This window comes from Perognathus longimembris, chromosome 2 (genome assembly GCF_023159225.1).
Source record: "Perognathus longimembris pacificus isolate PPM17 chromosome 2, ASM2315922v1, whole genome shotgun sequence".
In the NCBI taxonomy this organism is placed as follows: Eukaryota; Metazoa; Chordata; class Mammalia; order Rodentia; family Heteromyidae; genus Perognathus; species Perognathus longimembris.
The window spans coordinates 84,603,613-84,625,911 of NC_063162.1; the positions used below are offsets into that span (position 1 = coordinate 84,603,613).

General features: G+C 38.8%; 1 protein-coding gene across 2 annotated transcripts in view; it reads left to right on the forward strand.

The window, feature by feature from the left end:
• Jazf1 (JAZF zinc finger 1) overlaps positions 1–22,299 on the forward strand; it is a 335,812-nt gene that overhangs the window by 174,755 nt on the left and 138,758 nt on the right. Inside the window, exons 1-2 of one of the 2 annotated variants that reach the window (XM_048339622.1) lie at positions 19,192–19,315; positions 19,668–19,740. Coding sequence is in view for 1 of the 2 variants with exons in the window: in XM_048339621.1 (XP_048195578.1) it covers positions 19,668–19,740 (73 nt within the window). In the remaining variant the exon portion in view is untranslated. Of the gene's footprint in view, positions 1–19,191; positions 19,316–19,667; positions 19,741–22,299 lie in introns of those variants that run through there. The other variant, XM_048339621.1, reaches the window with a different exon arrangement.

A 22,299-nucleotide genomic window follows, 5' to 3' on the forward strand; every position in this document is an offset into this window, starting at 1 on the left:
ACCTCAAATGGGATTTAGATGAAGTAGCTTTATGAACATTATTATTAGAACTACTACCTAATGGCATTTAATTAGAATGCCATTTAATAATTAAGACTCCTATTACCATTCTTCCAGTTATTGGTTCTCTCTATGCTCAGATTTACTTGTCACCTCTGTGCTACTTGCTCAGGGTAGAAGAGAAGTAGGGTAATTGCTTTGGAAAAGCTGAATCTGTGGGGAAAGAAAGCACTTTAAAATGTAGTTCATCTTTTTACTAAATGAGTGTACTAAGAATCTATGTAGGCTCATGAAATTTTCTGGAGAAGTAGTAACATTTACAGTGGCCTCTCAATAAATCTAAGAATAAATCTAAGGATCCCTACAGAGAAGTGAATGGGAAGGTGTTCTAGGTAGTGGGAACCCAACAGCAAAGACTTAAATAGAGAGGTTACTTGTGGGATTGTGATGGGGTAGAAGAGCCCAAGGCACCCAGGATCTGACAGCAGAAGGATGCTGAAGGGAGATCCACTCTTAGAAACCTGAAGAGAATGGAAATGTGAGAGGTGGCTACTGGAGCTGTAGCTTCAAGTGGAGCATGGCAGCCACTGCCCAAAGCACACTTGGATGAGAGGGATAGGACAGATGGCTGCCCCTTTTGCTCTGTGATATCCTCTTCATGTTTCCCATGAGGCAGAAATCAGTGGCAAAAAGTTTCACTGAAACATTGCTTGGGGTTCAGGACAAGACAGAGAAGGACAGACTGGTCATCAGAACAAGAGGTGTGGAGCACAAGCAAGGCAAGCATAGAAAACAAGAGGAAAGAATTGCTGACTTGTCTGTAGGGACTGGGTGGAGAACTGTTGAACGATGAGTTGTTCAATTTAGCTTTGATGGAGCCTAATTACAAACGATCACCTTTTTACGGAAGGCTTTTAAAGATATGTGTAATAAATGCGTGGATGTGGGCTTGATACGTGGCATTATTGATTTTTCATTTAGGAATCTTTTTACTTTTTAAAAATCAGCACTTGGACTGCTTGCTCATGACCATAATCTTAGCAACTCAGGAAGCTAAGATCTGAGGATCATAGTCCAAAGCCAGCGTGGGCAGAAAAGTTTGGGAGACTCTTTATCTCCACTGAACTTCCAAAAAGTCAGAAGTGGCGCTGTGGGTCAAATGGTAGAATGATAGCCTTGAGCAAGCAAGCTCAGGGACAGTGCTCAAGCTTTGGGTTCAAACGCCAGGACCAGCACATATCCACATACATATGCACACACATACACATACACATACACACACACATACACACGAACGCCAGCAGTTGGGACTCACTAATTATAAAATCAACTTTAGTGGGTCATCTCTTTGTATTTTTTAATAACATGATGTTGTAAGGTATGTAGCATGTACTGTAGTTGAATGTTTTCTAAACCTCTTATATTTATATCTATAGGGAGCAGTCTACTAGTTTACAGTTTAAAATATATTATCTATGGGTTGCTTTGAAAATACTGACATCATTGGCCAAAGAATGAAGGTGGATTGGCAGAGATGATGATGATAGGGCAGTTTAATACAGTCAGCAATTAACATATTGTTATCTCTGCATTCCTGTTTAAAGCCAAGCCAGAGATGATTCAATATCTTTATGATATTGGGTCCATGTCTAAAGTATTAAACTTCATCTCAACTAAGCTGAGAAAATCCTTTAGAGTTTCTGTGTTCCATTTTCTCAAACTCAGCTGATAATAATGTTTACCAAATCCCCAAACTCTCCTGAACCCTTTTGAAGAATCTGAGGTCATGTGATCACTTTGGTAACATCTGCTTTACTTAAACACTATAGAGTTGTGCATTTGGTTTGAACACATGATAAAAATCATTTAAATGTGCCTTGATTTACAAAATGAAATGTGTTCCTTGATGTAGAAAGCAAGTTAGTTGATGACATGGTTTCTCCAGAGTCAGAGTAGCTTTCATAATCTCAACTGAACACTAGTCAGAAAGTCTTGTCTCTCCACTAGAAGGACCTGTGGCTGTTTGGAAGCACTTCTGGGGAACTTTCAAGCGGAGGCCCATACTCTTCCAAGAGAAGAATCAACCCTCATGCATATACACACACTCAATAAGGTCTAGGGATGCAGTGAACAATAAACCCAAATTCTTTATATACAAATAATTCTGAGATCTTGTATTTTCAGAGATTTATCATCAGAATAATGAGTAAACATATGGTTGTATAGGGTTATTCCTGTTGGAGAAATCCTTAGTTGGCAGCCATTTTATATTTTGCAGTGATTCCTCCCTCCTATGAGAGGAGATAGTATGTTTCTGTCTGTCTTTCATGGGTAAGGAAAATGACTTGCTAAGGTCTATAAGCTAGAAATAGCACCAAGACTAGAATCACAGGTGTTTAAGCTCAGTCACTCAAAGGAGAGATTTAGGAGACTATGCTAACAGATAGTGTAGTGAGTGTGTTTAAAAGTCTATCACAGGTTCTGACTCCCACCCAAATTTGTTTTTCTGCTTGTTTTCTTTATCATTTCTTCCCAAGCAGGCCAGTGCTTCTATCTATTGAGCACTTTTTTAGTAAGGAAACCAAACTCCACTGAGGAATATCCATAGTGACTATGTATGTGGTGACAGAGAGAAGGGATATAGGGACCCCTGAAGCTTCCTTTCAATTTTGTTGTGAAACTAAACCTACCTGCTCTTAAAAAAAAAAAAAAAAAAATAACTCTTTAAATGAATGCTGCATATATGGACATGTCACAATGAAGCCCCTTAGTATGATGAATATATGCTAATAAATCTAAAATATAAAATAATGATTCACTTTGATACATTTCCCTATCCCAGTGGTTATCTGGTCTTACCTGTGGGGATTCCTAATACCAACCAGCCCCCAAGAACAACCTCAATGTAGAAATGGTTCTTCATTTTTGCAGGCTTTCTCAATTGACAGTGTTACACACTGTTGGAAAGATTAGGAAAATCATACTCTGTAGGGAAACCATACTTTTTTAAATTTTTATTTTATTTTGTTGTAAAGGTGATATATAGAGGGATTATAGTTACATAAGTAAGGTAATGAGTACATTTCTTTTTGAACATTGGTACCCCCTCCCTTGTTTTTCTCCCACTTTCTCTCCCCCAAAGCCCCAAGTTGTAAAGTTCATTTCCAACCTAGCATCTTGCAAGTATTGCTGTTGCATTGGTTTACCCTTTGTCCTTTATTTCACCATTTTGTTGTTCCCCTTCCCTTCCTCAAATCAGATAAACGTATATACAAGACACAGGGTATCAGAATCAAAAACAGTGACTACAGGAGATAAACCAAAGGGGAAAAAGGAGAAAGAACTTCATACAGTACATTAAAAACAACAACAAAAAACCTCTTGTTTCCTTACATCGGAGTTCATTTCAATTAGCATCATTTTATATGGTCATATGAACATAGCTATTGAGTTATTGTGATCCTCTGCTAGGACTGTCCTAGACATATACTAACTGTTACAAATAAGAGAAACCATGGACCCTATGGAAAATCATACTCTTTGCTACCTCTAATGTCATAAGGCTGCTTAGTCCCATTGTTATGGTTGGATAACACTCAAAGTATGGCAGTTGTGTAAAGCAGGAATACCTGGAAGATACAGTGTGCTTCTGTGATATGTAAGATGGTGCTAAGCCATACAGTACCATACTTTTTACCTCTGAAGTGTTACATACTGCTTACTTTAATTTTGCTATAAAAATGCATGTGCATTTATGAAAGAGATATAATAAAACTGCTTATCATTTTAACTCTAGAGTACTGACAGGTAGCAGTCTCCTATGCATCAGTGCTGCAATGTAAGCTATTTCTATTCAGAGAGACAGCAAGCATGGCCAAATTACACGTACTTGGAGGTCAGATAAACCTGGATTTGAGGCTTTATCTACTAGTTAAGATTTGAGTCTTTTCTGAATGTTGTATTTTCCTTTCGGAAAGGGTAGACAGTACCATGGGCATTCTTTGTGGGCTGTACTTACGTGTGTCTCTTTTTAGGGTGTTCATAGGATTGCATATAGAAAGCAACTCATTCTGAATTGACATGGTGTAGGCACTCAGTGATATAACAATACCCTAATTGTCTGTGGTTACTATTTAAGAATGATGTGAACAAACATATTCTCACAATGTAAGTATTGATTGCCTGAAATCATAGTAATAGCTGGGCTTTATTAGGCATTTACCTTGTGCCAGCCCCATACACTGCACTTTATATGGCTTCTCTCTTCATCCCCTTAACCTCATGATGTGCAAGAGCTGTGAGTTACTGACTTCCTTATCAGAAAATTCTGGTTAAGAAATTTTCTTAAGTCACATGCCTAGAAAGCAGAAGACCACATCAGTAGCTATCACTTAATGCTGTGTCTGTAAAGAAAATTACAGTTTTTAAAATGTATATACATCAGCCCGGCATTGCTTCCCAGAAGCTCTTCTCCAGAAATGGAGACTGCCAGGAGCCATCTGCCAGGTGCCAGATAACAGAGAGCCAGGAGCCTCTGGACACCCAAATTCACACCATCAGCGAGATCTTTCTGAGTTACAGCTCAGCATGCACCTCTGCTCATTAGCAGGCAGAAAGAATATAACCTGCACAGAATCCACAGCCATAAATCCCCAACTAGTACATAGCCTCTGAGGCCAATGAGCCTGACACCATGCTCCTCACTGCCATCTGGGCACAGAGATAGCATATGGGATCCGTACGCAGGCAAGCAGAGTTCGGCAGACCCAACTTAGACCCAAGTATGCTATAACCAATGTGCACCATGTCTGATGACGCACAGAGTCGTCATGTAACCCTGCATCTAAACGTCCAGCTCTTTCAGTGGCTTTTTTCTAAAGCAATGAATTTGTTTCCCTGAGAGTTGGGAATCAATGAAGGCAATTCTGCTTTCCAAATCCTACATGAAGCTGGCCTCGAAAATGCAAAAGAAATTATCTTGATTATGGCCTGATTTATTAAAAGAGGTAAATAATAACGGCATGAGAGCACCACATTAGTTCAGGCCAATCTTTCAGAAAATTCTGAGTTTAAGAATACAGGCTTATTAATTTTAGGAACATGCCATGAAGAAAAACCAATGAAAAAAAATTATAGTAATAAGTGATTCCCATCCAGTCACAGGTCTTGTCACATGCTCTTCCTCAAAAGATTTAAGATTGATTCCAATTCAAGGTTTGTTTGTAAGTTGGGTTTAAAAATAAACGAAGACACTATCTTGTCTATATGATTACTGAGCTTAGCACTTTCTATATAGTAAATGAAAGGGGAGGAAAAATAACTGGAGCTCCAAACTAAGCCCGAATTTAAAAGATGTCACTAGATGTTAGATTTATCTATAAAATCTTTAAAGCACTTTTTTGTCTCCACAATTGCTTTCTTAGTTTGGGGATGGGGAGATTATAAACTAGTGGAATAATTATTCTAGCCAGTTCTCTTTCCTTTATGGTTTCTTTTTTTTTATTGACAAATTGATGTACAGAGAGGTTACAGTTTCATATATGTTAGGCCTTTCGTTCATTTCTTGTTGTTTGTTACCTCCTCCTCATTTCCCTTTCCCCCCTCCCCTTTCCACTCTCCCCCCATGAGTTGTTCAGTTGGTTTACACCAAATGGTTTTGCAAGTATTGCTTTTGGAGTCGTTTGTCTTTTTATCCTTTGTCTCTCGATTTTGATGTTCCCTTTCACTTCCCTAGTTCTAATACCAGTATATACAGTATCCAGTGTATTCAGATGAGATACAGTGATAGTGCGAGTACAACTACAGGAAGGGATACAAGAGAATCATCAACAAAAGAAGCTACTGTTTCACATGGTGTGTTGAAAGTAATTACAACAGTAATATAACACTCATTTCCATAACATGGAGTTCATTTCACTTACCTCTCTGAGTCTCTAGAACTTTCAAAGCATTCCTAGTTACCCAGGTGATGCCAAAAGGCAGTTCTAATTGATTCTCTGAACTCTCAGCACTTGGTGAAGAAATGGCTGAAGCCAATGGAAACCAGTTTGCTAGTAAGCTCCCCAGATGTGAGGTATTAGGCCTCTAAAACAGCAGTGTCTTTCCAGTTTGGGAGATCTGTTCTAACTGGCTCATCAGGTAGTAATTTCTGTGGTTATCCCTGATGTGTCTCTGTTGTTTTTTTCAGGTATTAAAATCATATATGCATAGTGAGAAATTTCTACACATTAGTAGAAAAGTATTTTTATATTGGATCATCGTGATTTCCGATCCCTATGTCACATGCCATAGAACTGAGATGACGAGGATGTGTATAAGTACTTCAGTCTCTAACACAATATTTGACATATATATTTGACCTCCTATAAACATCAGTTTATTATTCATCTTGATTATTTTGTATATCTGTTACTAGGATTTACTTCTTTGTCAATGCTCTAGACTCCAAGCTCTTGTCCTCAATTTATATTTTGGTCAAGGGAACAGGAAATTTTTTTTGATGCAGATAGGATGTCACAGTATATGTAGGTTTCAGATAAATGTGATTCATAGTGTCAAAACTGCCCTTTAAAGAAAAAAAAATTGGCAGGTGAAGAAAAATTGGGCTACAAGAAAAGAAGAGGAACAAATGGGAAGAGATCTGCATTAATAAATATTCAGACTAAGTCTATTCCAGTGTCAGTGTTTGTAGGTAGTGCTACTATATGTAGTTTTGTGTGATGGAAGTTGTGTGCACATTCTCATTTTTCACTTTAATTGCGTGCCTGAAAGGATCCTGACAGCTTCAAAGGTTACTGCTGGTTGCATTGCTCATAACTCTAAGCAATATGCATGTGCGATTTGCTTCATTATTGCTCACTAATAACCAGTTCTGGAGAAAGTCTTGAAGTGACCAAAGAAGCCATAATTTGACATGATAGTTTTCTTTTTTTCTTCCATTGTAAAACTATGCCACATATGGTTCTTTAACCAGTTAACTCATGCTAAAATAGTGTGGGTGTGGATTTTTACTCCAGATTTCTCATTCTATGAGCTTAGAGTGACAAATTCTCACAGAATTTTTTAACCTATAAAAATGAAACAATACTGTAACCTCTCTGTACATCAGTTTGATAATAAAAATTTGAGAAAAATAAATAAATAAAAAATAAAAATGAAACAAAACATAATACATTGCATATTTCTTATTAAAGATTTGGGTCCTGCAAAATAAACTATCATTCTGGTTGTTTTAAGTTTGGATTAAGGCTTATGTTTGGGCTCATATAACTGAGAGTTCCTTAAATAACAATGGCTTTAGAGAAAAAGAACTTATTCCTCTCACTTTCCTAAAGTCTGGAGGTGGTAAGGCTGAGAATAGTATGAAGCTTCACAGGGACAACAGTTCAGATTTCTATTGTATTACTCTACCGTGGATGACTTCCATTCCCAAAGTAGATGCAGGAGCTCCAGTTGCTCTTTTACCCACACCAATGCAAAACTACCACAGAGAAAGACTTGTCTTTAAGGAGGCTTTTCCTTTGAAGCCTTATATCTTACTGGCCAGGATACAGTCAGATGGATGCACCTGGTTCAAAGAATACTGGGAAATGTAGTCTTTCTGTCAGGCATCCATGTTCCTAAGCATTATAGAGGAAAATGACTATTGGACATACCTGCCACACTTCCTTGGGTGCTGAGTTTTTAGATGCTCTTTCTTTTGGGGGAGAAAGGATAGTACTTAGGACTCAACTTAGAATCTGCCTTGCCTTTGGGTAGATAAGTGATCTATCATTGAACCTGCTCTCAGTTACCTTTCCTTTAGCATGTTTTTCAGACAGGATCTTGAACTTTTGCCTTATCTGGCCTTGAGCTGCTATTTCCCTATCTCTGCCTCATGAATAGCTAGTACTGTACAGCTGTGCACCACTATATCTGACTTATTTTTTAGGTAAGATCTCAACTTTCACCCAATCTTGCCTCAAACCCTGAGCTTCCTGCTCCCACCTCCCAAGTAGCTGGGGTTACTTGAAAGGTATGTATCACCATTCCTGCTGAGACTTTAGGTTTTCTTTGCACCATTATGACATTTTTTGTAAAATAGGGATAATACATGATAATACAGGTCTTAATTCCAAAATACTTTATGAGCTAAAAAAACCTGAGCAATTACCTGTGGATATCACACACATTTCTGGTTTAGTCTTCATTTCCAACCTAGGGTAAAAGCACTGTCTTTAACATTTTTAAGGTTAAAAAAAAGAAGCTGCATAGCTAGTATTGAACCGTGACAGGTCAACTTGTGTGGAATAGTATTGTCCTAAGAGCAAGAAGTGGGAACAAGGATTCCAGTGAGAGGGTGATGACCATAGTGAGCCTTGGGAACTCAGGTACTCAGTCACCTAAAACACTGAGTTTAGAGCCCACTTTGAGTTCCTCCTTCAACTCTAACTTTTAACACTCATTTCCTTGTGCAATGTTATCAAGTCACTCAGTTTCACATGAAGTATGACTTCTTGTTTATCCCTGTTGAGCCTAGTAGGTTCTCAGTAGATTTAATCAGGATGGATGGGCTTTTACTGTTTGTCTTGAGGGCCATGTTCTGGGACAGTTGTCTAGTGGGAGGTGTGCTAGGGTGGGATTCTTCAGTGCTTCCATTCTGTCTGCATCACAAGTCCCTTATCTCTCCTTTCTCTGAGTCCCCAACTTCTTGGTTCTGCAAAATGTCTTGCCACACATCAGAGGCAGACCTATCTTTTTTGTCTATGAAACCCTTTTAACTTTTCAGTGTTTTCTTTGATAATGAGACTCATAGCTATAGCATAAGGTTCTTTCCCTTTCTACTTTTACCAAGTCTTGTAATTCTGTATCTAAGCTTTTTTCCGGCCTCCATACCACTACTATTTTCTAAAATATGGGCATCTCTTGTTTTTGCCTTCAGTGATTACATTGCCTCCAGAATTAATGCTGAATTCACCGAAAGCAATTCATTCTTTCCACGAGGGGGCCCATTCTTCCCTTCAGGCCTCTTGCAGAGAAGCTATACTGGTCTTCTTGCCAGTTCCTGCTCTCCTCCTCACCTGCTCAGAACATTTTTTTTCCTGTTCACACTCATCATTTCCTCACCTTTACTTCAACTCTTGTAGATGTTTTCCTTTCAAAAAATTTCCCTGATTCTCAGAGAATCATGTTTTATTTCTAGAGCAGTTAGTATATTTCTTTTTTATTTTTTTTTTATTTTTTTTTTTTTTGGCCAGTCCTGGGCCTTGGACTCAGGGCCTGAGCACTGTCCCTGGCTTCTTCCCGCTCAAGGCTAGCACTCTGCCACTTGAGCCACAGCGCCGCTTCTGGCCGTTTTCTGTATATGTGGTGCTGGGGAATCGAACCTAGGGCCTCGTGTATCCGAGGCAGGCACTCTTGCCACTAGGCTATATCCCCAGCCCCAGTATATTTCTTAATGATACACATCATAGTCTGTCTTAAATTATTATAAATTAGAAATTGAAGTGGGCTCTAGTGGCTCATGCCTGTGATCCTAGCTACTCAAGGGGCTGAGATCTGAGGATTGCCATCCAAAGCCAGCCCAGGCAATAATGTCCCTGAGACTCTTATCTCCAATTAACCATCCCCCAAAATGCCAGAAATAGTTGTAGCTCAAGTGGTAGAGTATGAGCCTTGAGCTAAAAGCTCAATGACAGTGCTTAGGCCCTGAGTTCAAGCCCCAGGACCAGTACAAAATTTTCTAGGAATTCCATTCATCTTCCTTACTGAGACTTTCACCTAAACAATTCATCTGAAAAGACATTGGAAATGTTTTTTTTACCCATAGCTCAGAACCACTACTCTAAGATATTTCTATAAATGTTTTAGAACTAATGTATATTGGCTCTTCTACTCTCCTACCTTTCCACAGTGCCCACCCTGGAGCTTACTGCCCCTATAAATGTTAATGCCACACTTGGGTTTCCCACCCTCACCTCTGAATAATTCCTTTTGCTTGCTCCCTTCAAAACCTCTCTCAGGCCCTGTTCACCAGTAAAACCTTCTCACATTGGCCTTACTTTATCATTTTGTAGCACTTCCTGAGCAACATCTGTGCTAGATTGTCAAGTTTTAATGTGAATATATCTATATTGTAATGTGTACATATATGTATGTGTGTATATATATATAGAGAGAGAGAGAGTCATTTATACATGAATATTTGTTCCTTTCCTCTCCATCTGGCTCTTCCAGCTGTCTGAGCTGGATGACTTATTTTTGTGTCCTGTGTTACCTTTGTATCTGGAGCTTCCATTTAGTTCTTCATTATCCATAATAATGGGCATTTATTAGTGCCAAAGCTCAGGACTTAACATTTGTGGCTTGGAACACCAAATTCCTTAAGAAGCTACCATTTTAGTGGAGTTTAGAAGACAGGTTCACTAAATCATGTAGTACAACATATCAGAGATGTAATATGGGGGCCAAATTCTTAGAGGATAGATAGGATTTCCCTGGGCAAATAATGGCAGGCAGAAAAAAATCTCCTTTCCATAAGCTGATACTTTTGCAACCTTGGAAAATTAATCCCAGAATCTTCTCTGCCCTATATTCTGTCTCTCTGCCTCATTCAGCAGCAGCTATCTTCTCTTACAGAAGACATTTCCTTCTGGTATTTGTCATTGCATGCTGCTTGCTCCATCATCAGGCTTATTTCTGAGGAAAGCAGGCCTATATGCTTGCTATGTGTGTGCAGATAGCAAACGCTTGGACAGTTAAATGCAGCTGAGATTAGATTAGATTGTAAACGGAGAGAATTTTGCTGGTTTTTTTTCATCCCAGCATGCCAGTTTCTAGGGTTGCTGTATACAAATGCAAATGCACAGATGTGAACTTGACAAGCACACCTGGAAGTTACAGTGCTCTCTGGAAGCTTCGATAGTCAAGGTAACAATGTGAGATGGATCAGTAACACTGTCAACGCTGAGGAGAATGGACTGATGTCATAGTTTCATAGGTGTTCTTTATACTAAGGGAAAATGTAAGCAATCATCAGTGCCCGTAGGAGTTTGATGACTTGGTAAAGAGGTAGAAAGAATCCTAGTCAGAACTGTTTATTGCTGAGAACCTCAACACACTGCCCTGCCAGAAATAGTCTGCCCTAAGGCAGCAACTGCTGTTTGTTTATATGTCAGCCTCTTGGAGCAGTGTCCCAACAGTTCTTGGTTGAATCATGTTTATTCATTCATTTGTGGTAGGAAAACTCAGGCTATAAATGTGAACATGAATGCTTTTTTTTTTAAATAGTGTGTGTTATTGTGTTGCACAGTGTCCCTGACTTTTAGGTTTTTAACTCATAAAGTTTACAGCAACACTTAGCTGCATCTGGATTTTACATTGATTTGGAAAGGCAGGAATCTCACTGTAATTTGCACTGACTTCCCTGTAATGGAAATTATGGCTTGGGAAACCTTTCAAATGACGTGTCTATAAACTAAGGAAAAGTTGATCCATTCAAAAGCTGGTTACATGCAAGTGTAGGCTTTTTTTAGGCCATTGCCAACAAGAAATATTTATTTCAGCAACTAAAGCAAACTAGCCATGAATTAAAGTTGGTATTTGTAATTATTGGTTCAACAAAAAGTGAAAGCTGCAGCAATGATGCTGAGCTTATAAGAAAACCAAAACGCTAGTACAGCCAGACAGCCACAGTAAACTGGTTTCAGAGGGTGAGCTGCCTTTTTGGTAGTCAGAATACTGGCCCAGTAAGGCTTAGAACACAGGGCTTCTGGTCGTAGACCTGCCAGTCCTAGGTTTGTATAAGGAAGCATGGTGTGTAAACTCTCAGGCCTTCATTTGTTCGCTGTTTCACTCATGTCTGACTGCCTCCTTTCTTTTTCCATCTCTCTTCCCTGATTCATTTCCTTCTCTTCCTTCTTGCCCTCCCCATTTGTTTTGGTGTATCTCATTCATGTTCAATGTTTGACGATCACTCCTTAAGTGTTCTTGGCTCATCTTTAATACCATAATAAAAAACTGATAGAAAACTGAGTGCAGGCATGATGGAGTTTGTTGATCTGAGACTTAGCAATAGGAAGAGCATTTAATTAGAGGATTGCCAGATGTCAGCATCTGCTGGTTTTTTTCTCAGCACTACTTACTAGAATCAGAGAGGATTCCTCCTGACTAGTCAGTGTTCTTAGTAGCAGTGGAACAGGCACATTTCCACTATGTCCCCATTCCAAACCCTGTACTCTCCTCTCTCCTGTCTACTGCCCTTAGATAATCAACCTTTTCAATAGTCCTTCTGTTTTCAGCTCTAATCATCTTTTTATCTTTTGTTATAGCTGGTACCTCCCAGGTTCAGGTCCTCTCTGAGCTTCTACAGGGATTCAGCTTCTGGGTGTTCTCCAACTGTAAGCCCTTGAGACTGTTACTTCATCCACACTGTGTGGCTATATTTCCATATTTTAAAATACAGGACAAAGTAATTTGTCTGCTATGTCTCTTCTCCCTTTATTTTATCCTTGGTGATTTTTTTATTCCTTTCTTTCTACATTAGTGAGACATTGGAATGGTGAATAATACAATCTCTTTTAATGAATATATTATGTTTAACCCAAAGTCTTCAAGGTTCTTATCATAAAAATAATTGACTAGCATATCCATGCAGCAATTATGTTGCATCTACAATTTCAGGCATTGGAACTCCTATGCTGGAGTGTTGGAGAGATAAGTTGAACAGTGTGGGAGGAAAAAAAGCACATTTTCAGGCTATATTCCTTCGGTCAGTGGTGGTACAAGGAAGGAAGTGGAGTGAGCAGAGGAGGGTGTGACAAACCCTGCCCCGGATGCAGTGGGCGGCCATTCTGAACACTCTGAAGCTTTACAAGTTCAACAGCTGGAGGAAAGCTGAGAAAAGCCTGCACCCATTAATTAGTACTGAAATCGCTGAGTAATCCCTAAATGAAGTGTTGAATCTAGCCCAGATCTTCAAAATCATTCTGGCTCAGTGGATATTTGCCTTTCCAGGATCTTCCAGAGGAATTGCAATTCCTGATGCTTTCCCACCTATATCCTCCCAGGCCACCACAGTTGCCATATATATTAGACAGGATCTAGAATTTGAAGAAGACTACTCAAGGGACATGGCAACACATATTCCTCTCACAGCTACCTCTCAGCCTATGGATACCAGGGTCTTGTTAGTTTTGCACATATGGTTTTTGACCTTCTTAAATTATAGGTACTCCCAAGCATATAAATTCCCAGTGAGGTAGACTAGAGCACAGCCAGAGCCCATTAGCTCATTAATTAGTCTTGGTTGGCCCAGCAAACAATGGATAGAATTTTCAAATAGGCTTAAAGATAGCAGAACAAAGAAAGATTTGTTAGAAATGCCATGAATCCAGACTCTGGTTTCCAGTATTGGAGAGAGCAAAGCAGATAAACATAGGCCTTCCTGATTGAGCAAGATGGACTTGATATAGGCCTATTCTCAGTCCCGCTGTACTTCTAATCCCTACTGAAAAAGGTCTGAAGTTTCCTCTCCTAGTTCCTTACAGTTTTGTTCCTTGTTTCTACCATTTGAGAAGCAAAGGGAGCAGTATAGTGGCAATGAGCCCTTTGAAATTCTGTTGAACTATGAATTGCTAGGATCACATGATGGAAAGTTCTCCTTTGTAGCTGGATCTAATGTTAAATAGCTTATTGTAGATCAGTACACACAAAATATTGCCCCAAGATCATGATGACAGAAGATACCCATTCCAGATACTTCCAAGAATGCTTTCTTAGAAACCTTGAAGTATTCTGATAGTTTTTTTTATTGCTTGAGTACTTTCAAAAATATTTTAATACTTGATTTAAACTCTGTAGTGCAAGGGAGAGGGCATGCAGAGGTGGCAGAAATGGTGTCATAATCTTTACCAGTGCAGTGTTTGGCTCTGTTCTGCCCTGCTAGAAAAGTTTGGGTTTGTTTTCCTGTCAGATTTTAGTGATATAAAAGTAGCAGAGTGCTGTTGTGTGTGGCTGTAGATGGTCACATTATAGAAACTGCCAAATTTCCAGCTTTAAGTAGTATCATGAGGCTCTGAAAAATTCAAGTGTTTCTACCCAAAGACCATTACTGAAGCAGATTATATCTCTGGGCAATTTTATAGCCAATGTTCCAGTTTCATATTTTATTGACACTATAAACAATCAGGAGAAATATCTAGGAGATGGTATGCTATAGCCATTTCATTTCTTAGTAGATTCATTACTGTAGGAACTTATATGCACAAATATTTCTGAATAATTTGGCACATAGAATAAGTTTTTCATTGAATTCAGCAATATCTAATGGACAGTAAGACTCGATCCAATTCAAAGTGATAATGTTCCTTCTGTCTTTATAATCCTTAAGGAAAGTATCTCTATAAAGTGTCCAAGGAAACCATCTTTCTGGGAAAATCCAGTCTCTGGACTCTGAAGTATTTTCCTATAGACAGTGCTTAGCATGGGATAGTCATGTCCAAGAGGGAGAAATAATGAAGGCAGCTATTATACTTTTACTCAATGTGAAATGCTTGGCAGCATAATTAAATCCATAAAATGGTGAGTCATGATCACCATGCAGCAGCCAGCCAGGAAGTGAGTGATGGAACCAATGTTTACTTGGGAGCAGTTGGTGCAGTTCCTCCAATAGCACTTGTGAAGGCTGTTCTTGACTTGTGGCCACCAAGTGCCTCATTTTAAGAACTCAAAGCTTTGATGGGTGTTCTAACAATTGTCTGAGGAAATGTTTAATCTGAAAAGAGGGTTTGGGCCTGGGAGATGTCTATCCAGAAGTTTGGCTGTTATTTTGGCAATTAGGGTCTGCTTTCTAGTAACAGAGAAGAATCTTGCCTATGGCACTCCCAGATGATCTCTTTAGTCACAGAGGAGATAGCATTTGGAAGCTCCTAGAAATCTACTTTCCCCTTATAATTTTAGGATATGTGAGTATATGTGAGCATAGGTTATGAAAGGTTGACAAAGCAAAGAAAAATGTCAAAATCTTGCTTTGCAAATAGAATACTAAACATTTATGTTTTTTGCCAGTCTTGGAGCTTGAACTCAGGGCCTGGACACTGTTCCTGAGCTCCTGTTGCTCAAGACTAGCACTATACTACTTGAGCCACAGTGCTGCTTACAGCTTCTTCTGTTTATGTGGTATGGAGGAATTGAACCCAGGGCTTCATGCATGTGAACCAAGCACTCTATCCTATGAAGGCACTTTCCCAGACTCTATGATTTTTTTTTTTGCAAAGCAAAATTTTATAGTGCTATTTATAATGTGAATGTCAGAAAAATACTACCTAAGCATTTAACTGTAAAATTCTATATAAGATATAGCCTTCCCCTTCTCCAAAGAGATACTAGAGCTTTTTCTGCAGGAGCCAGCTTTCCACTAATAGTTGAGAAAATAGAAAATAGTTGAGATTAACTTATAAGGAGCAAAGGTTTGTTTTGGCTCACATTTTCAGAGGTTTAAATCCATGACTGGTAAGTTCCATTGCTTTCAGGACTGTGGCAAGGCAGAGTATCATGGCTGGGAGCAGGTGGTTGAAAGCACCTGGTACCCAGGAAGCAAAGAAGAGAAAGAAGCCAGGATCCCAGCATCCCTTTAAGGGCATCTCCAGTTACCTAACTAGCAGTAAACACTAAAAACTAAAACCTAAAAGTTTTTTCATCTTACAGTAGCACCAAACTGAGGATTAAGTCTTCAACACATAGACCTTTGGAGGACATTTGAGATCCAAACCATAATAAGCTTGAAGTAGAAAAGAATATGGTGTACATACTTGTACACACACATGCATACTGATAAAAGTTAGGATAGCCGGAACATAATTTAAAACATTTTAGAATTATATAATTTGGGAAGAAAATAAAAACAGAAGATGGATCATCGGGAAAAAAAATTTAGGTTGGAAACTAGTTACAAGAATAAAGACAAAATGAAGGGTACTATAAAAATGCTTTCTGGCTTCTTAGCTCTTATACCTTATTTACTTTTGACCCTACAATACACAGATCTTAGACTCAGAATGGTATTTTTCTTCACAATTATCTTGGGTAATCATGCAACTTTTCAATTGTTCACCCTTAGGTAATCATGTCCCTTTGAATGAATGGCTTTTAATGAATCAAATGCAGGCCCCTCGCTCACAAACCAGAGCTCCTATCAATACCTAAAATTGAACTGGAATTGTTTTGTGAGCACTTAAGACATTTTCTACAAGAACATTTGTGATCATTACCTTGTTCTTTCTTATCTTCCTCTCCACTCCTCATTTCCTTGGCCTTTATCTCCAATCTCTTGTTTCTTACCTCACTAAGCACCTTGAAAGGCCTTGCAGGATTGGCATGTCAGTCAGTATTTGTACCTGTGCCCTGCCCAGCAGGCCAATGGGCATTTCCAGTGAGCACGTTCCTCAAAAAGAAGATTTACATTGGGATTACAGCAAATTTAGATGACTGTTAAGAGTTGTTTGAGAACTAAGTTCCCCTTTGAAGAATGTCTTCTTTGTGTTTAGAGAGCTGTTCACTTTATCTCCAGAGGAGCATTCCAAGAGTAGCCTTATTGTATATGGAGTCATGTTTGGAAAGAGAGGAAATGCTAAATTACTGATCTGGTCTCATCTGTACTGCCAAAACCTTGAGACCCAACTCCATGGAGCTTTTCAAAGAATCTTCTCATTTCAAAATTCAGCTTTCAAGAACTTGTAATGGCAAAGACCAAGGAAGTAGGATTTCTTTTTTTATTATTTAATTTATTTATTAATTGAACACAAATTTTTTTGGACAAGGTGTTGTGCAAAAAGGGTACAGTTACATAGTAGGGCAGTGTGTACATTTCTTGTGATATCTTACACCCTGTTTTTCTTTCCCTTCTCTAGGTCAGGTAGACATATATACAATACACAGTGTATCAAGAACATATACAGTATCCACGTGGCCAAGCCCAAGAAAATTCGCCTAGGGCTTTAAATGTAATGTCTACATTAGACAATATGTCGACAGTAGTCTTATATGAACGTACATATATAGCTTTTGAGCTATTGTATTCCACTGAGAGGTCAATTTTTGACCTTTATATGTTGAATAGTCGTTAGGTTTGGGTTACATACTGTTGGTTCGCTGACCCAATCCTGTGGGAAATACCATTTGACAAGCAGTTTTTGGTTTCACAGACCTGGTCTCTACTGTCTCTCTGTCACCCTTTCTTAACAGTCATATATCAGGGAGATCATGCCCCTTTGTTTTCTGTGTTCTAGGCTTGTCTCGCTCAACATTATTTGTTCAAGTTCTGACCATTTCCCTGCAAATAGCAATATCTCACCATTCCTAATCGCTATGTAGTATTCCATTGTGTATAGGTACCATATTTTTGGGATCCATTCATCTGTGGAGGGGCATCTGGGTTGTTTCCATATTTCGGCTATTGTGAATTGTGTCACGATAAACATGGAAGTACAAATGTCTTTTTGATATCTTAGGACCTGCTGTTCAGGATAGATGCCTAGGAGTGGTATGGCTGGGTCATAGGGTAGGTCTATATTGAGCTTTTTGAGAAACCTCCATACTGTTCTCCAAAGTGTTTGTACTAATTTGCACTCCCACCAACAATGGAGAAGGGTTCCTCTTTCCCCGCATCCCCTCCAGCATTTGTTGTTGTCCGAGTTCAGAGTATAGGCCATTCTAACTGGAGTGAGGTAGTATCTCAGGGTTGTTTTTATTTGTATTTCCTTTACTACCAGGGATGTTGAATATTTCCTCATATGTTTCTTTGCCATTTTTATTTCTTCTCTTGTGAAGTCTCTCTTTAGCTCCTTTGCCCATTTCCTAATTGGTTTATTGAGCTTGGAGGGGCTTAGTTTTTTGAGTTCTCTGTAGATGACAGATATTAGGCCTTTGTCTGTTGCTGTGCTGGTAAAGAGCCTTTCCCATATGGCTGGCTGTCTTTCTGTTTTGGTGGCTATGTCCTTAGCTGTGCAGAAACTTTTTAATTTGTAGTAGTCCCATTTGTCGAGTCTCTCCCCTATTTGTTGTGCCCCTGGGACTATATTCAGGAAGTTCCTTCCTGTGCCTATAAGTTCTAGCGTCTTTCCTACTCTGTCCTTCAGTAGTTTCAAGGATTTAGGTCTGATGTTGAGGTCCTTGATCCATTTTGAGTTGATCTTGGTGCATGGTGATAGGCTTGGGTCTACTTTGAGTTTTCTGCATGTAGCTGCCCAGTTCTCCCAGCACCAGTAGTTGAAGAGGCTATGTTTATTCCATTGTATGTCCTTAGCGCCTTTGTCGAATATCAGCTGGCTGTAAGAGTGTGGTTTTATTTCTGGATCTTTAATTCTAATCCATTGGTCTTCCGGTCTGTTTTTATACCAATACCAGGCTGTTTTTGTTATGATGGCCCTGTAGTAGAGCTTGAAGTCTGGTATTGTGATACCTCCTGCACTGCTTTTTTGGCCTAGAATTGCGTTGGCTATTCTAGGTCTTTAGGAAGTAGGATTTCTGAATAGCATGTCCCTGGAATTCTTGGCATAGGAAAATGCCAAAGTAAACATAAGATTCTCAGCTTTAACATCAAGAATAAACTGGCTCTGCTGTCCAGTCTTAGTCAAAAGCCAGTGAATGGATTTTTCTGCTATTCTTTTTGCCACTCGTATTCTGTGTCACTGTGCCCACTTCCTGCTCCTGTCACCTGCTAATGCACATTGGCGTTTAGTGTGTGTGTCTCACATCTACCATGTGCAGTAAACACTTCCTGTGCAAAGGTGCTTGAAACAACATCTGTCATGACATCAAAGGAGGTGTTACCGCCAAGTGCAGCTGGAAGGCGTCTAATAATGCGATGGTTTAGATGAGGTTATAAGGAAAAGAAATCTGTGAAATATCTGAACCTTTTCCCAAGAAAACATCATGGAATCGCTTTCCTCCCTTTATGTTATTATAATAAACATTTTGCATGTATTCATGCAATAATATCTCCATATGAGAAGCTTGAGAATCTTACTGGTTGTGAGAAGCACATTTTTTTAATGTGCTGGAGAAGAGCCATTATGAAGTGTTGCTATGGCATTGAATTCTGCCTCTTTGAGGGAAAAGGCCCTCTGTGAATGTGCTGTTTGTTAACTGAACCAGTAGGCCAATTTCTGATTGAGAGCTTAGAAAGTTATAATAAACTCATTACACATTTCAAAAGAAGAGTTCCCCTCTAGAATATGAATCCAAATGTAGAAATGTGTTCAGTGAACAAGAACAATACTCAGTAGATTTTCAAATTGATGGAGCTTTCCAATAGAAACTAATTTGTTCCAGCATTGAAGTGAGCATAATTAACAGAGACTTTCTTTCTTAGGCCGATTAAATACTGAAAACCATGCCAACATTGTAACTGTAAGCAGTGAAAACCAATATTTATGAGGGGGATTGTGCAAGAGTTTGTGTGACAGATGGGCATTTTATCACTGTTGATGTTTGGAATTCTCTTGAAAAGTAATGCAATATCTTGTTATTTATGAATGAATGAACAAATGATTGTGCGTTGCTGAGTTTTCTTTAAAAAAAAAAACTATTCTAAATTAATCTTTCTCTGTTTAGCCTCTGGTACCATGTTAGGGAACCTCATATATTCTCCTGCCAAAGCCTGAAAATTTATAACTTTTTTTTTATTACAGATACAGATCCACGTGTTCTAGAAAAGCAAGAACTACAGCAGCCAACCTATGTTGCCCTCAGTTACATCAATAGGTAAGCCATTTTCAGAAATACAGCCATCTGCTATTTCGTTTTTAAACAATTGTTTTTAACAAAATAGTTTTTTTAAACCAATGCTTTCAGTCTTTCAATATTTGCATGATATTATTTTAAAGCAACCTCTGTGGAATTTGCTTGTTTCCCTGTTGGGGAGATACTGAATGTAGTCCTCTGTACATATGGCTGAAAATGTGACTGATTTATATGCTCATTCTGGAAGTGTTTTGTATGCAGAGTTAGAATATGCTCCTGACTTTGTAAGGCAGTGTGTGAGATTAATAGATTTATGTTGAGCAAACCTTTTAAATCCCAGGGTAAAGAGGTATTTTATGAATTCAAAACATGGTTGGAATATCAGAATATATCAGACTATAACAAATTGAAATGATTTAATTTCAAAAAGTTATTTAGTAGCAGCCCATCTTTTAGTAAAAACATTCTCAGCAACTGGCCTCATCTGTGTAAAATAACTTAAGTTTTTTCTTTTACAGAATGTGTGAGCCCAATGTTAAAGGACTGTTTTGAACATGATAGTTCAGGTCTAAAAGAAGACTGTTTCAGCCAACTCAAATAATTATGGAGACAATCATTTTTTGGAGAGAACTTAAAATAATCTTAGGTTAGGAAAACATACTTGCAAGGCAAAAAAAGACAAAGTAAAAGAAAAATGAGTTTTTACTCTCTGCTCATAATTCTGTGAATGAATTTCTATTGACTACTACTTTTATAAAAGGTGAGGAGTGTTTCTCGTCTCTTGGTACCAGAGTTGAGGCTCAGTGTCTGGAGTAGAAAGTTGGGAATTAATTATCTGTACTGTTTCATTATAATGCCTTTTTAGGAAACTTATTTAATTCTTACCCAGATAGAGCTGTCAGCCACCTATGTTTGAGCTTCAAGTCCATGATAAAACATTTTCAAAGGGATTATTAAAATAAACATCTATTTGTGTAACTCATAGTTCTTATTTACTGATCTTCCCAAGAAGTGAGATGAAATATATACAATTTTTTATTTCATATAATTAACTTTTTAATGCTACTGCAGTGTGAATTTAGGACTTTGTGCTTGCTAGGCAGGTGCTCTGCTGCTGCTTAAGCCATGCCTTCAGTTACGTTTTGCTTTTTGCCCAGGCTGACCTGGACCAATCCTCTTAATTATGCTACCACAGCCAGATTTTTCTGTTGTGATGGGGTCTCAACCATTTTTTTGGGGCTTGGGCTGGCCTTGAACCATGATCCTCACGATTTCAGTCTCCCAAGTAACTAGGATTACAGGCATGAGCACTGTTCCCAGCTCATTCCCCATAACTTCCAATGTGTTGGGTAGAAGCTCCCTCAAATCACATTAGACACTAACAAAAATATTTATGGTTACCTAGACCCTGTGTTGTTTTCAGTAACTAGCAAGTAATTTGTGAGCCCTTTAGTTATATATATGTTTTCATATAACTTAGTGTATATTATGCTATGATTTTGAAGGATAGGATGAATAGACCTATAGATTAATTGTGGTATTGCATAGGACTTTTAATGGAGTATTCTGATTTGGGTAAAAAAATGTTACCTATATGTACAAATTAGTGTAATACTAAGCTGTACTACTTTAAATATATATGTATATACTTGTATGTTTTTTTGTACTGAAACTGGGGCATGACCACAGGTCGTGGGCACTGTCCCTTAGCTTTTTCACTCAAAAGTAGCAGTCTTACCACTTGAACCACAGCTCCACTTCCAGTTTTTTGCTGGTTAATTGGAGGGTCTCACAGACTTGCCTGCCTGGCTGGCTTTAAACCATGATCCTCAGATCTCAGTATCCTCTTTAGCTAGGATTATAAGCATGAGCCATTGGTGCCGGAGGAAACATTCTTTTGGGCTGGGAATCTGGCCTAGTGGCAAGAATGCTTGCCTCGTATACATGAAGCCCAGGGTTCGATTCCCCAGCACCACATATATAGAAAACGGCCAGAAGTGGTGCTGTGGCTCAAGTGGCAGAGTGCTAGCCTTGAGCAAAAAGAAGCCAGGGACAGTGCTCAGGCCCTGAGTTCAAGGCCCAGGACTGGCAAAAAAAACAAAAAAAAAAACATTCTTTATATGTCTTCTCCTAGGCCAGTGTGTGATTCATAATATCACATTGGACCTGAGTGCTTGCTCCTGCAAGTATCTTTTTCCTTTGGCAGCACTTTTGTTTGAACTCAGGGCGAGACTTGCTTGGCTGGCACTTTAACCACTAGAGCCATGGTTCTAGCCCTGCTTTCTGCTAATTATTTTGGAGTTGGAATCTTGTGAACTTTGCTGCTCAGTCTAGCCTTAAACTGTACTCCTCCAGATCTCAGCTTCACGAGTGCCTAGGTTTAGGGGTGTGAGCCACAGGTACCTAGTTCAAATGTCTTTTTTAATCTGTCACAGACTTCTGATTGGAAGTGATCTATAGAAGAGATGGGCCAGTTATGTCACTCAACACTTTCAGCCTACAGATTTTCTCATTTCCCTGAGGTGCTCTGTCTTCTGTATTTACAGTAACAGAACAGAAATAAAGCCTGGAGAAAATGGG